Below are 15,999 nucleotides of genomic sequence, written 5' to 3'. Positions count from 1 at the left end.
TTAAAGCAATCTTTAAGTACCTCCAATCACCTCAATTTCACTTTTTATGCTTACTTTACATAACAGCCTCGCACTTAACTTATCTTGGAACTTAAGCCTTGTACTTATATTGCTACACTTCTCTACTCTTATCCATTATGTTTTGTCATTCACAATTTCAGTTTTACAATATCTTATGTAAATGGCTAACTTACATATTCTTCTCATTTATCTAACAAGCCCCCATCTAGCCTTCTCAGATTCCACATTATGCTCACTATCGCTTTTTTCTTACCATAACCATTATCAATCATGCTTTTGTCTGTTACCAAACTAAGTTGTTCACCTGTGCATTACAATATAGTGAATCATCTGTATTCAGAAAGTTACGTGGCTTTCTTTCTAACCCTCTTAGTATAATTTTCTTATTCTCCACATTAATTTCTCACTTTTGACCATACATTATATACTGCTCTCATTTATATTCCTACAATCAATCAATCATAAACCTCACTGCTACCAGTTAGTTTTTCTACATCTAAATGCATACTTTATAATTTACTCTTATACGTAATTCTGTTAGAAAACTGAATTTCCAGCTCAACATTTATGGCTACGAGAAGCTGGAAAGAAAATTCTAACATACAATTTAAAGCATGGCCTCACCTGAATAGGAAACAATAAAGAGTAGCAACACTGATGAGGAGTGTAATAGAATGGGACAACACGGAAGTTTGGTTCACCAGCATGCTGAATACGAGTTCCAAATTCATCCATGATGTACCATACTGGCAGACGCTCCTCAGCTGTTATTCCAACTGCAATATCAATTGCAAATTACTTTAAAATTAGTATAACTCTCTCAATTACATGATACAAGAATATATGATATATCTGTCTTTCACACATTATTCGCTTCCCTTCAAAATATTTTCTTTTTTCTTTTTTTTTTTTATACTTTGTCGCTGTCTCCCGCGTTTGCGAGGTAGCGCAAGGAAACAGACGAAAGAAATGGCCAGACCCCCCTCCCATACACATGTATATACATACGTCCACACACGCAAATATACATACCTACACAGCTTTCCATGGTTTACCCCAGATGCTTCACATGCCTTGATTCAATCCACTGACAGCACGTCAGCCCCGGTATACCACATCGCTCCAATTCACTCTGTTCCTTGCCCTCCTTTCACCCTCCTGCATGTTCAGGCCCCGATCACACAAAATCTTTTTCACTCCATCTTTCCACCTCCAATTTGGTCTCCCTCTTCTCCTTGTTCCCTCCACCTCCGACACATATATCCTCTTGGTCAATCTTTCCTCACTCATCCTCTCCATGTGCCCAAACCACTTCAAAACACCCTCTTCTGCTCTCTCAACCACGCTCTTTTTATTTCCACACATCTCTCTTACCCTTACGTTACTCACTCGATCAAACCACCTCACACCACACATTGTCCTCAAACATCTCATTTCCAGCACATCCATCCTCCTGCGCACAACTCTATCCATAGCCCATGCCTCGCAACCATACAACATTGTTGGAACCACTATTCCTTCAAACATACCCATTTTTGCTTTCCGAGATAATGTTCTCGACTTCCACACATTCTTCAAGGCCCCCAGAATTTTCGCCCCCTCCCCCACCCTATGATCCACTTCCGCTTCCATGGTTCCATCCGCTGCCAGATCCACTCCCAGATATCTAAAACACTTCACTTCCTCCAGTTTTTCTCCATTCAAACTCACCTCCCAATTGACTTGACCCTCACCCCTACTGTACCTAATAACCTTGCTCTTATTCACATTTACTCTTAACTTTCTTCTTCCACACACTTTACCAAACTCAGTCACCAGCTTCTGCAGTTTCACACATGAATCAGCCACCAGCGCTGTGTCATCAGCGAACAACAACTGACTCACTTCCCAAGCTCTCTCATCCCCAACAGACTTCATACTTGCCCCTCTTTCCAAAACTCTTGCATTTACCTCCCTAACAACCCCATCCATAAACAAATTAAACAACCATGGAGACATCACACACCCCTGCCGCAAACCTACATTCACTGAGAACCAATCACTTTCCTCTCTTCCTACACGTACACATGCCTTACATCCTCGATAAAAACTTTTCACTGCTTCTAACAACTTTCCTCCCACACCATATATTCTTAATACCTTCCACAGAGCATCTCTATCAACTCTATCATATGCCTTCTCCAGATCCATAAATGCTACATACAAATCCATTTGCTTTTCTAAGTATTTCTCACATACATTCTTCAAAGCAAACACCTGATCCACACATCCTCTACCACTTCTGAAACCACACTGCTCTTCCCCAATCTGATGCTCTGTACATGCCTTCACCCTCTCAATCAATACCCTCCCATATAATTTACCAGGAATACTCAACAAACTTATACCTCTGTAATTTGAGCGCTCACTCTTATCCCCTTTGCCTTTGTACAATGGCACTATGCACGCATTCCGCCAATCCTCAGGCACCTCACCATGAGTCATACATACATTAAATAACCTTACCAACCAGTCAAATATTTTCTTACTCTCCTTAAAAGTTTACAAATACTTACTCATCCCAACTCTCAATTGCCCTCTTTATCAACCCCTGCATCTACCTCTTAACTTCTTGCCACTCTCTTTTACACATCACCCAGTCATTTGCACTCCTTCCTTGTAAAAACTGCCCAAATGCCTCTCTTTTCTCTTTCACTTCTAACTTTACTTCTTCATCCCACCACTCACTACTCTTTCTAATCTAACCACCTCCACTTTCCACATGTCACGTGTATCTGTTGCACATGCAAGCACTGCTCCCATTCCTCTACCACTCCCCTTGCTTCATTCACTCTCACCTTTTGCCATTATACATCCAATATCTCCTGGCAGTTCTTCACACAAGTATCATTTCCAAGCTCACTTACTCCTACTGACATTATTTCCTCTTTTTCAAAAACCTCTACAAATCTTCACCCTTACCTTCACAAGACAGTGGTCAAGACATCCCACCAGATGCCCCTCTCAGCACATTTACATCCAAAGTCTATCATTTGCATGCCTATCAATTAATATGTAATCTAATAAAGCTCGTTGACCATCTCTCCTACTCACATATGTAGACTTGTGTATATTCCTCTTTTCAAACCAGGTATTTCCAACCACCAGTCCTTCTTCAACAATTCCATGAGCTGTTCACCATTTCTATTCATAACACTGAATACCTCATGTGTCCCAAATATTCCCTCAACTGCAACATTACACCTACACATTAAAATCTCCTATCATCAATATCCAGTCTCTTACATCAAAGCTACAGATACTCTCATTCAGCTACTCCCAAAACTCTTGCCTATCATAATCTTTCTTCTTATAGCCAAGCCTATAAGCACTAATAATCACCCATCTCTTGCCATCCTCTTTCATTTCTATCATCAATCTAGAATTTATTTCCTAACATTCTATCACACACTCCCACAACTCCCACTTCAAGAGTAGTGCTACTCCTTCCTTAGATCTTGGTCTCTCACCAGCCCATGACTTTACTTCCAACAACATCTCCAAACTACTCTTCCCCTTTGAGCTTTGTTTCATTCAGAGCCAGAAAATTGAGGTTTCTTTCCTCAAACATACTACCTTTCCCTCCTTTCTTCTCGTCTTAGTTACATCCATACACATGTAGACACCCCAGCCCGAGCTTTCAAAGAGGATGAGCACTCCCCACCTGCCTAATTCTTCTGCTCCTTCTTTTAAAATTTGATATATATAAAGAAGGGGGGGGTCCCCCAGCCCCAATTCTCCCATCCCTTTTATATGTCTCTATGGTACACAGTGAATATGGAGGTAAAATTCTTCCTCACCTACTTCTTTCACCCTCCTGCATATTCAAGCCTTGATCATTCAAAATATTTTGCACTTCATCCTTCCATCTCCAATTTGGTTTCCTGCATACCCAGGTTCCCTTCACTTCTGAGACACATATCCTCTTTCTCAACCTTTCCTCACTCATTCTTACCATATACTCAAATAATTTCAAAACACCCTCTTCTGCTCCCTCAACACATATTTCATTACCACACATCTCTCTTAACTGGAGAAAATGAAGTGTTTTAGGTATCTCGGAGTGGACTTAGCAATGGATGGAACAACGGAAGCGGAAGTGAATCAGGGTTGGGGAGGGAGCAAAGGTTCTGGGAGCGTTGAAGACTGTGTGGAAGGCGAGAATGCTATCTCAGAAAGCAAAAATGGGTACGTTTGAAGGAATAGTGGGTCCAACAATGTTATATGGTTGTGAGGCATGGACTATAGATAGGGTTGTGCTGAGGAGGGTGGATGTGTTGGAAATGATATGTTTGAGGACAATATGTGGTGTGAGGTGGTTTGATCGAGTAAGTAATGAAAGGGTAAGAGAGATGTGTGATAATAAAATGTGTGTGTTTGAGAGAGTAGAAGAGGGTGTGTTGAAATGGTTTGGACAATGGAGAGAATGAGTGAGGAAAGATTGACAAGAGGGTGTGTTGAAATGGTTCGGACACATGGAGAGAATGAGTGAGGAAAGATTGACAAAGAGGATATATGTGTCAGAGGTGGAGGGAAGAAGGAGAAGTGGGAGAACAAAATGGAGGTGGAAGGATGGAGTGAAAATGATTTTGAGCGATCAGGGCCTGAACATACAGGAGGGTGAACAGAGGACTAGGAATAATGAATTGGAACAATGTGGTATAGCGGGGTTGATGTGCTGTCAATGGATTGAACCAGGGCATGTGAAGCATCTGGGGTAAACCATGGAAAGGTCTGTGGGGCCTGGATGTGGAAAGGGAGCTGTGGTGTCAGTGCATTACTCATGACAGCTAAAGACTGAGTGTGAATGAAAGTGGCCTTTTTTGTCTTTTCCTGGCAATGACTTGCTGGAAGGGGTGTGTGTGTGTGTGTGTGTGTGTGTGTGTGTGTGTGTGTGTGTGCTATTTTGTGTGTGGTGGGTTGGCGACAGAAATGGATGAAGGCAGCAAGTACGAATATGTACATGTGTGTATATATATATATGTATATGTATATGTATGAATGTATATATTAAAATGTATATGTATGTTTATGTGCATGTGTAGGCATATATGTATATACATGTATATGTTGATGGGTAGGGCCATGCCTCATCTGTTTCCTTCCACTACCTTGCTAACGCAGGAAACAACGGTTTAGTATAATAAAAAAAAAATAAAATAAATAAATAATCTCCCTTAACCTTCCATTATCTACTTGATCAAAGTACGTCACACCAAATAATGTCCTCGAACAATTCATGTACAACACATCATCTCTCCTCCCTACAACCCTATCTATAGCCAATGCCTTGCAACTATATGACAATGTTGGAACCACTATGCCTTGAAACAAAGACATTTTTGCCTTACCAGATAACCTTTCTTTCCACACATTCTTCAGTGATCCCAAAAACTTCACCCTCTCCCCCATCCAAAACCTCACTTCCACTACCATGGTTCCATTCGCTGCCAAGTCCTCTTCCAGATATCTAAAATACTTCATTTCCTCCAATTTTTCTTCATTCAATTTCACATCCAAACAAAATTGTCCCTCAAACCTGTTGAACATAATAACCATGCTATTATTCACATTCACTCTAAATATTCACCTTTCACACACTCTTCCAAATTCAGTCACCAATTTCTGCAACTATACACTCAAATCAGCCAACAGTGCTGAATAGTCAGTGAACAACAACAAAATCACTACCGAAACCCTCTCATCCTGGTTCTCCTTGTTCCCTCCACTTCTGACACACATATCCCCTTTCTCAACGAGTGGCTGATTCGAGTGAGAAACTGCAGAAGTTGATGACTGTGTTTGGAAAAGTGTGTGAAAGGAGAAAGTTAGGAGTAAATGTGAATAAGAGCAAGGTTATTAGGTTCAGCAGGGTTGAGAGACATGTTTATTGGGATGTAAGTTTGGAGAAAAATTGGAGGAAGAGAAGTGTCGATAACTGGGAGTGGATCTGGCAGTGAACGGAACCATAGAAATGGAGGTAAGTCACAGGATGGGGGAAGGGGTGATGGTTCTGGGAGCAATGAAGAATGTGTGGAAGGAGAGAATGTTATCTCAGAGAGCAAAACTGGGTATGTTGGAAGGAATAGTAGTTCCAACAATATTATATGGTTGCAAGGAATGGGCTACAGATAGGGTTGTACAGAGGAGGGTGGATGTCTTGGAAATGAAATGTTTGAGAACAATATGCGGTGTAACACTATATAATTAAAACATCAATATTAGAAAGCAAGTTTGTTGAGATGCATGCCACCGCTAGTGCATACATGTTTATGAAAATTATCAATCTATGACAATGATTTTGGGTTTTCCTTTTTATAGATTTTGTATTTAAATTATTTTTCTATAAAATCATGTACATCAACTATTAAACATTACAATGCCAAAACCATGAAACTATTTTACTGAAATGAGTGCTATCACTAGTGCATATATATTTATGATAATCTTCTATTTGCAATGGTGATTTTGTCTTCCATTCTTTCATACACATTTGATAAAAAATGACTGCTCTTTAACATAATGTATAGTACAAAATCTAGTCAATATAACATTCACCACTGCAAAACAAATTTGTTGAGATGTGTGCAATCATTAGTGTGTAAAACTTTACAATAAATACTGCTTTGTGACACACCTTATGGTCTTACACTTCCTTATACATGCATTTCTTTGTACATTATTGCTCTATAATATAATGTACATCAAACAATAAATGTCATACAAGTACAGGGACCACTGATTTTCTGGCAACTGATGGTTTGGCACCCCCTTTAGCCTGGACAAAATTGTGTGAGGGAACTTGAAATTACTGCAGCAACCAGACTAGTTTACTGGGCAGCCACAGATGGCGTCGTGTGTAGGGCGCACTTATTTACATTCTTTACACTGCACTTGCTGGTGGTGATAACACAATTCTGTGAGATTCTTAGCTTACTTTACTTAAATCTAACCCTAGCTATGGCTTCTAAGACATATGAGAGTGTCAGTCGTGGTGTAAAACATAAACACCAGTCCACATCGATCCAAGATAAAGTAGAACTGTTGAAAAAAATGGACCGTGGTGTTTCGGTGTGTAACTGCGTGACATCTACAGTATTGGATCATCAACTGTTCATGATACAAAGAAGAAAAGGGAGAAAATGTTGAAATTCTATGCAGACATCGATTCCAAGAAGCAAATGACGATTAGAAAAACTATGAAAGATGGTAAGAGTACTGAGCACAATCAAGAGATGATGAAATGGTTTTGACAGTGTCAGAGTGATGGAGTGGACTTGTCAGGCAGCATGGCAATGGATCAGGCTTAGTTGTTCCATAAAGAACTTAAAATACAACATGAGTGTGACTACAGTGAAGGATGGCTTCAAAGATTCAAGAAGTGTCATGGAATTTCCATAAATAAAGTGTGCGGAGAAAAGCTATCTGCAAACCACGAAGGAGCTGCTGAGTATGTGGACGAATTTGCGAAACTCGTAGCTGAGGAGCATCTCAGTCCTGAGCAGGTGTGTAATGCAGACGAAACTACAGTATTCTGGTGATGGACACCCAGGAAAACACTAACAACAGAACACGAAGACCCCACATGATTCAAACAATTTAAGGACAGACTTACCATATTTGGGAGCTTAAACATTTAATATTTGTCTAATTTAAATTTCTGGCAGTCCACGGTATATTTTAGACACATGGAAGATGTATAATTAAAGGGTTATAGGTGTGCTGATGAATCATTATTAAATACCCACAGTTGGTCCAACAAAATGGTTAATCCAGTAAGGTGTTGGAACCAAGATTGGTGTACCTGTGCTACCATTACAAAGTGAGTTTATTGTTTTGAATCATTACTACTAGTGCATAAATCTTTAAGTAATCAAGTTATGAACCTGATTTTGGCCTTACACCTTTTCAAAATAAAATTGTCCTTAAATGACTGCTCTGTAACATACTATACATTTTTTTTTTTTTGCTTTGTTGTTGTCTCCCACGTTTGCGAGGTAGCGCAAGGAAACAGATGAAAGAAATGGCCCAAACCACCCCCATACACATGTATATACATATGTCCACACACGCAAATATACATACCTACACAGCTTTCCATGGTTTACCCCAGACGCTTCACATGCCCTGATTCAATCCACTGACAGCACGTCAACCCCGGTATACCACATCGATCCAATTCACTCTATTCCTTGCCCTCCTTTCACCCTCCTGCATGTTCAGGCCCCGATCACACAAAATCTTTTTCACTCCATCTTTCCACCTCCAATTTGGTCTCACACTTCTCCTCGTTCCCTCCACCTCCGACACATATATCCTCTTGGTCAATCTTTCCTCACTCATTCTCTCCATGTGCCCAAACCACTTCAAAACACCCTCTTCTGCTCTCTAAACCACGCTCTTTTTATTTCCACACATCTCTCTTACCCTTACGTTACTTACTCGATCAAACCACCTCACACCACACATCGTCCTCAAACATCTCATTTCCAGCACATCCATCCTCCTGCGCACAACTCTATCCATAGCCCACGCCTCGCAATCATACAACATTGTTGGAACCACTATTCCTTCAAACATACCCATTTTTGCTTTCCGAGATAATGTTCTCGACTTCCACACATTCTTCAAAGCTCCCAGAATTTTCACCCCCTCCCCCACCCTATGATCCACTTCTGCTTCCATGGTTCCATCCGCTGCCAGATCCACTCCCAGATATCTAAAACACTTTACTTCCTCCAGTTCTTCTCCGTTCAAACTTACCTCACAATTGCTAATATGCTAATAAATGTCATAACACCATCACCACTACAAAGCAAGTGTGGTGAGATGCATGTTCCCAATAATGTGTATATATTTACAATAACTATAAATTTGTAATGCTATCTTTGCTTTGCGCTACCTCGCAAAAAACGCGGGAGACAGCGACAAAGTATAAAAAAAAAAAAAAAATCTTTGCTTTTAAATGTTTTTTATATATTTCTTGACTGATTCCTCTTCATCTAATAAATCAGATGGTAAATCTTATGAAAACATCACCACTATCAAGTGAAAATGTTTAATAAATGAAAATGTTTTCCTCAAAATAAATTTTGGATGATTTGCATTCCAATCCCCCAGCCCCCTCTCTTCCCTTGTAACTTATGCCATCTCCTATTTTCTCCTTGCAGAGTGTCTTTCAGGTACTCTCCCAGATCCAGGTGGACAAGGTGTGTGGCTTGGATTGCATACTTCCTCACATTCTAGGAGAGCGTGCCTCTAAGCTGGCAATTCTTGCTGGCCTATTTTGCCTCAGTCTCAAAACCCAGACTTTTCCTTCCATTTGGAAGCATACCATGGTGCAGCCAATCCCTGAGAAGGAGACCACTCCAACCCCCACAACAATAGCCCCACTGATCTCACCTCTGCTGTCCCCAGGAAACCACTCCAACCCCTACAACTATAGCCCCACTGGTCTCACCTCTGCTATCTCCAAACTCTCTTTTTCTCAAACATAGAATCCTAATCCATTCTTTCAGATCACCAGTATGGATTTTGCAGTGCTAGGTCTACTAGAGATCTTCCCTCCTATGTAACTCACCTATATTCCTACTCTCTCAAGGATTTTGGTGAAACTTTTGTCATAGTTCTCAACATCTCCAATGTTTCTTTGCTTTCTAAACTCTCTTCCTTGGATTTTAATGCTTTTCTCTGCTCTCTAGTGCTCAATTTCCTCTTAGACCACTCCATTGCAGTAGTCATCAATAAAGTGACTTCCCCCCACCTGTCCTTTCAATACTGGTGTTCCCTAGGGTTCTGTTCCATCACCTATTTTCATTCTCCCAATAAATGATCTCTCTTCTATGTCTCTACCCCTAATCACTTATGCTGATGATTCCACTTTGCATACTTCAACTCACTTTTCCTTTCCTTCTTCCTTTAACTCTCATTCTCTTTCTTGCACTAATCATATTTCCCTCTCTCAATTCAGGCCTGTGCAAAATTTCAGACTGGGGAACCAACAACCTTGTAAAATCTAATAGTGCTAAATGCAATTTCTCCCTTTATCTAAGAATCATTTATTTCCCTCTGTTCAATTTCCACACCATTCTATCCTGGGAGATTGTAAAAATGCCACAATCATTTTTCTTGTGACCAGCTGTTTCACATCTACAGGGGTTTTATCTGCCCAAGTGTGGAATACTGTTCACACATCTAGAGGAGTTCATCCTCCACCTCTCTATTAACTAGAGAGGAATCAAAAGCTTTCCATCTTATTAATTCTTCTGGTATCATCTCTTCAACCTTCCCTTTCTATACCCTGTGATGTTGCAGCTCCCTCTATTCTACAGGCATTATTTTGGCCATTCTTCATTTACATTGTCAGGTGTCCTCATCCCAAAAGTTTGCACCTGCTGTATCCATTTGGTTGCTACTACCCACAGCTTCTGTGTAGACTCTAGCCACTCAAGGACTGGCTACCATGATACCTACTTCTTCCCTTGAACAGTTAAGCTATGAAATTAACTTTCTTCTTCTGTCTTGTCCTCCTCATATACCTTTCTTCTAAGAGTCAGGTAAACAAACACTTGTGGAGCCCAGATTAATTTTTCCTTTTTTTCCCTTTAACTCTTTTCTTTCACCTAAGATGGCCTTGATTGGACGTACTTGCCCATGCCAGGTGTCACCACAAAAAATATCCCAAATACTAAATTTGTTTGCAGCCTTGTTCAGTACTGTATTTGTTTCATGCCTCCCCGCCTTAAAACTCTGCTGCCAACTGAGAATGAGTTTTTGATAGGGAGAAACTGAGTGACATTGCAATTTAACTCTACCACAGAGGTTTGATATGCCCTGGCTGGTTAAAAAGAGGTCAACACACACTACCATCACCCCAGGGAAAGCCCAGGGTAATTCATTCAACCTGTCAGTAGAGTCATAGCTTGAAACAATCACATTGTCATAATCTGACATTGTTATAACTTTTGTTATTCTTATTTTCTGTGTTATTTTTCTCACACATGGTACTTCTATTTTAATTGCTTTATTCCTAATTCATGGCTCTTATCAGGCTGTGGGAAATTCAGCCAAAGCCAAATCAGGAATTTGAACACTTTCATTATCATTCACTAAAATCATCACTGTTGCTTAATAAAAAGGGATAGCAAGCAATGATATCAAAGTTTTTTTTATCATCATAAGTTGTTTTTATCATCATCAGAACCAAATTTTCTCAGTATTTTCTAAATTTCTTCATTTTCAAACCACAATTCCTCACTTTGCAATCTATTTGATAACTGAGGCATTCTGATAACATACTACACATAGGTGTAGTGCAAATTTTCTTTATGTGATAACAACAACTCCAGGAAGTACAATAAATAGCAGCAAGACATACTAAAAAAAAGTGCCATGAATTGCAAAATTCATTGTAGGATATCAAAAACTGACACAGAGAAGATGAAAACAGAATGTTAATATGAATAGAGCAATAGATCTTCAGTCACTTCAACCTGGGGCCTGCAGTGTTTTTGTTACTGGATGCTATATTCCTTATCTTTATATGTCTCTCATAACTGTGGTTCATTAGGGCAATTGAGGAACCTAACCTCACGAGATACTCAAAGTACCCAAAAATCACACACACGATAAAATCAAATGCTCAGTACAAAAGATGGAGTACTAAAAGGTTTTCTTGTATGTGAGAGACTGTGTAAAAGAAAAAATTGCTGAAAGGATATACAGTACCTAAGTAACCTAAGCTGAATGAGTTCTAGAGAACACTATACATAAAATGAAAAGACTAAGCATGGGATTATGAAAAAATTGTGATCTCAGTTTGGATGTATATTCAGGGATGTACAGTAAACACAGTGTTTCAGAAAAGTCCTCCATGATTTGCCTTTCTACAAATTGGAATATGGGATAAAAGATGAATAACTAAATACATAACAGAATCCTTATGTCTAAAAAAAACACTTTCTCAGACTTACCAAGGCTGTAAGTTCCATTGAACTTCCACATTTCTTGAAGTACCCTTTCTATTAACTGCTCTCGATCATTATTTTCATTTGGAACATCCATGAGAGCCACCATTCTCTCAACTAATCCAGGAACTTCAGTTAAGTATTCTCTTGCTTCATTTCCTCTGTATGTCCAAGCATGGTCAATAAGGAATATACTGTAAAAGTAATATAAATATCAATCAAGCAATACAGGAGTAATTCATACACAGCATTAAATGTATATGTACGTTCAAGTTTGGTTGATGAGGAAAAGACAACAAAGTACATCAACTTTATACTGCACAGTATAGATGTGAAGTACTAGATATATGTGATTACCTTATGCATATGAAAGGGAGTTTTGCACTCCTTGGGGTACATCTCTTAAACTCTGTTTTCTATCAGCAATATTTTGAACATGCAATATTTTGAACATTTCAGTATTACCTGCATTCTTTTTATTCAGTTACATGTTTAATTTGCCTCCTACTCTATTAATACACCATCAATTCTTCATTTATCTCTGATTCCTCTCTCATTTAGTTTTTGTTGTGTCCTCTAGCTGATCAGTTTCTCCCTATTTCAAGAAAGCACTCAATACTAATACTCAAGCTGACAGAGGAAATTATAGTTGAGGAGTGATTTGGAAGGGATGGGTCTACTACCGTTGCACAGAATTGGGACTGTATTGGGAGGATCTTTGTTTCATTGTGTAGGCATTTACTGCTAAGCTGCCAATCACTGTTCTAACTGCATTATTTTGTGTGGCTTGCAGCTTTGCTATTTTTCCTGAAGAGAGGGTGGAAGACCAGGTAAGTGAAACAGTTCAGAGAAGACAGGACAAATTGCTTATAGAGGAAGATTCTTTTCTCTTGTTCAAATCTGGTGCCAATGAGTGTTCTGATGGCACTTAGTTTACAATTTTTGTCATGATGCTACTGGTGTGTGGAGTGAATGTCACGTATGTGTTGCATGTGATGCCTAAGATGGCTGGTATTTTGCTCAGTGGGAAAGACTACCTATTCAAGGTGACTGGAGGGTGTGACCTGCACTCGTCTGTCTTGGGTTAAAAGACTGACTGAAGACTTCTGTGGAGACGCAAACAATATGTTATGAATGAGCCAGTGTTCCAAATGTGTAATGTATACATAAACTAATAATGTACTCTTGTTTGGACACATACGAAGCATAAGTGAGGATAGGTTTACCAACAGGATTATGTGTCAAAAGTGGAAAGGAAAAGAAAGGGAAGACCATACCAAAAAGAAAGGGAAGATGGAAGGATGGAGTGAAAAAGATTAATAGTGCATGAGGCCTGCACTTGTGGAAGGGTGAAAGGCATGCACAGAATAGAGTGAATTGGAGTGATGTGATATAGAGGAAGCGATGTGCTGTCAATGAACAGAACCAGGGCATATGAAGCAGCCAGGGGAAACAATAGAAAGGTGAAACCAGGTTATGGAGAAGGGGCTGTAGTTTCGGTGCTTTACATGAGAGATATAGAAAGGATGTGAGCAAATGGGATTTTTTCTTTGTCTGTTCTTGGTGCTACCTTGACAATGCAGGAAATGGTGTACAAGTATGAAAGAAAGGAAGAACATACTACTTTATAAATACATATTTCATTATCATGAAAAGGTTCTACTACTTGACCATATGAAACCTATGCATAAGATTTTTCAAGGCACCCAGCATCCAGAATGCTTACTAAGAGAAACCAGTTGGGTGGATGTGTTCAAAACTGTTCAGTATAATGTTGGGCCATAACTGACTGGCTGATGAGAGAACATTTTTAAGATAGCTGTGTTTTTCCATACCTGGGTTAAACTGCTTTGATTGAATAAGATTAACTGGTATGCACACTTTCAGAACTGTCTAGAGCAGAAAATATTCATATTAGAATCAAAATCTTACATTTCAGTTACTGTATATTTATAAATCAGCATACCTTCCTGGATCACTGGCCTTGATTCCCTCTGGTTTAATTACAATGACCTGCCACATTGGATTTCCTTGGTCATTTTCTCCATCACCATATGATAACTGGCAGAGTTGAAAAGTTTCCCCAGCATCATAAATCTGCAAAATAATATCCATAATGCTGTAGCTGCAACACATTTGTCACTAATCATAAATATATAATATACATCTGGCAGGAAGGTATCAAGAGTATATGGAGTGGGAGGTAAGTTGCTAGAAGCAGTGAAAAGTTTTTATCAAGGATGTAAGGTAGGTGTACGAGTAGGAAGAGAGGAAAGTGAACGGTTTCCAGTGAATGTCGGTTAGCAGCAATGGTGCATGATGTCTCCATGGTTGTTTAATTTGTTTACGGATGGGGTGGTTAGGGGGGTGAAAGCAGGAGATTTGGAGAGAGGGGCAAGTATGCAGTCTGTTGCAGATGAGAGGGTTAGGGAAGAGAGCCAGTTGTTGTTCACTGATGATACAGCACTGGTGGCTGATTCAGGTGAGAAACTGCAGAAGTTGGTGACTGAGTTTGGTAAAGTGTGTGAAAGAAGAAAGCTGAGACAAAATGCAAATAAGAGCAAGGTTATTAGGTTCAGTAGGGTTGAAGGACAAATCAATTGGGAGGTAAGTTTAAATGGAGAAAAAAATTGAAGGATGTGAAGTGTTTTAGATATCTGGGAGTGGATTTGGCAGTGGATGGAACCATGGAAGCGAAAGTGAGTCACAGGGTGGGGGAAGGGGCGAAGGTTCTGGGAGCATTGAAGACTGTGTGAAAGGTGAGAACGTTATCTCAGAGAACAAAAATGGGTATGTTTGAAGGAATAGTGGTTCCAACAATGTTATATGATTGCAAGGCATGGGATATAGATAGGGTTGTGTGGAGGAGGGTGGATGTGTTGGAAATGAAATGTTTGATCAAGTAAGTAATGAAAGGGTAAGAGAGATGTGTGGTAATAAAAAGAGTGTGGTGGAGAGAGCAGAAGAGGGTGTATTGAAATGGTTTGGTCACACAGAAAGAATGAGTGAGAAAAAGGTTGACAAAGAGGATATATGCATCAGAGGTGGAGGGAATGAGGAGAAGAGGGAAACCAAACTGGAAGTGGAAGGATGGAGTGAAAAAGACTTTGAGCGATTGGGGCCTGAATAATAAAGGAGGGTGAAAGGCGTACAAGGAATAGAGTGAATTGGAATGATGAGGGAAACCGGGGTCGACTTGCTGCCCATGGATTAAACCAAGGCACGTGAAGCGTCTGGGGTAAACCATGGAAAGTTTTGTGGGGCCTGGATGTGGAGAGGGAGCTATGGTTTCAGTGCATTACACTATGACAGCTAGAGTCTGACTGTGAACGAATGTGGCCTTTGTTGTCCTTGCCTAGCACTACCTCACAGGCGCGTGAGGGAAGGGGGGGTGCCATTTCATGTGGCGATGGGAATGGATGAAGGCATTAAGTGTGGACGTGTACAGCAACTATTTTTTTTTATTATCATCATACTTTGTCTCCCACACTAGCAAGGCAGTGCAAGGAAACAGACGAAAGAATGGTCCAACCCACCCACATACACATGTATATATATACACGTCCACACACGCACATACATACCTATACATTTCAACACATACATATATATACAAACACAGATATATACATATATACACATTTACATAATTCCTACTTCCTGCCTTTATTCATTCCTGTCGCCACCCCGCCACACATGAAATGACACCCCCCTTCCCCCACATGCACGCAAGGTAGCAATAGGAAAAGACAACATAGGCTAAATTCGTTCATACTCAGTCTCTAGCTGTCATGTATAATGCACCGAAACCACATGGCCCTTTCCACATCCAGGCCCCACAAAACTTTCCATGGTTTACCCCAGATGCTTCACATGCCCTGATTCAACCCATTGACAGCACGTCAACCCCAGTATACCACATCGTTCCAATTTACTCTATTCCTTGCAGGCTTTTCACCCTCCTGCATGTTCA

General features: G+C 40.0%; 1 protein-coding gene across 1 annotated transcript in view; it reads right to left on the bottom strand.

Annotated features, from left to right (window-relative positions):
• The window catches only part of TTLL12 (Tubulin tyrosine ligase-like 12), a 262,539-nt gene that overhangs the window by 189,706 nt on the left and 56,834 nt on the right, over positions 1 to 15,999 (bottom strand). Inside the window, exons 3-5 of the mRNA XM_071664989.1 lie at positions 13,993 to 14,123; positions 12,033 to 12,220; positions 646 to 797 (exon numbers count right to left, since the gene is read on the bottom strand). Of these exons, the coding sequence (XP_071521090.1) occupies positions 646 to 797; positions 12,033 to 12,220; positions 13,993 to 14,123 (471 nt within the window). The remainder of the gene's footprint in view (positions 1 to 645; positions 798 to 12,032; positions 12,221 to 13,992; positions 14,124 to 15,999) is intronic.

The sequence above is a fragment of the Panulirus ornatus genome, chromosome 9 (assembly GCF_036320965.1).
Source record: "Panulirus ornatus isolate Po-2019 chromosome 9, ASM3632096v1, whole genome shotgun sequence".
Taxonomy (NCBI): Eukaryota; Metazoa; Arthropoda; class Malacostraca; order Decapoda; family Palinuridae; genus Panulirus; species Panulirus ornatus.
The sequence above is the reverse complement of the archived record's forward strand: the minus strand, read 5'-3'. Positions and strand labels throughout refer to the sequence as shown.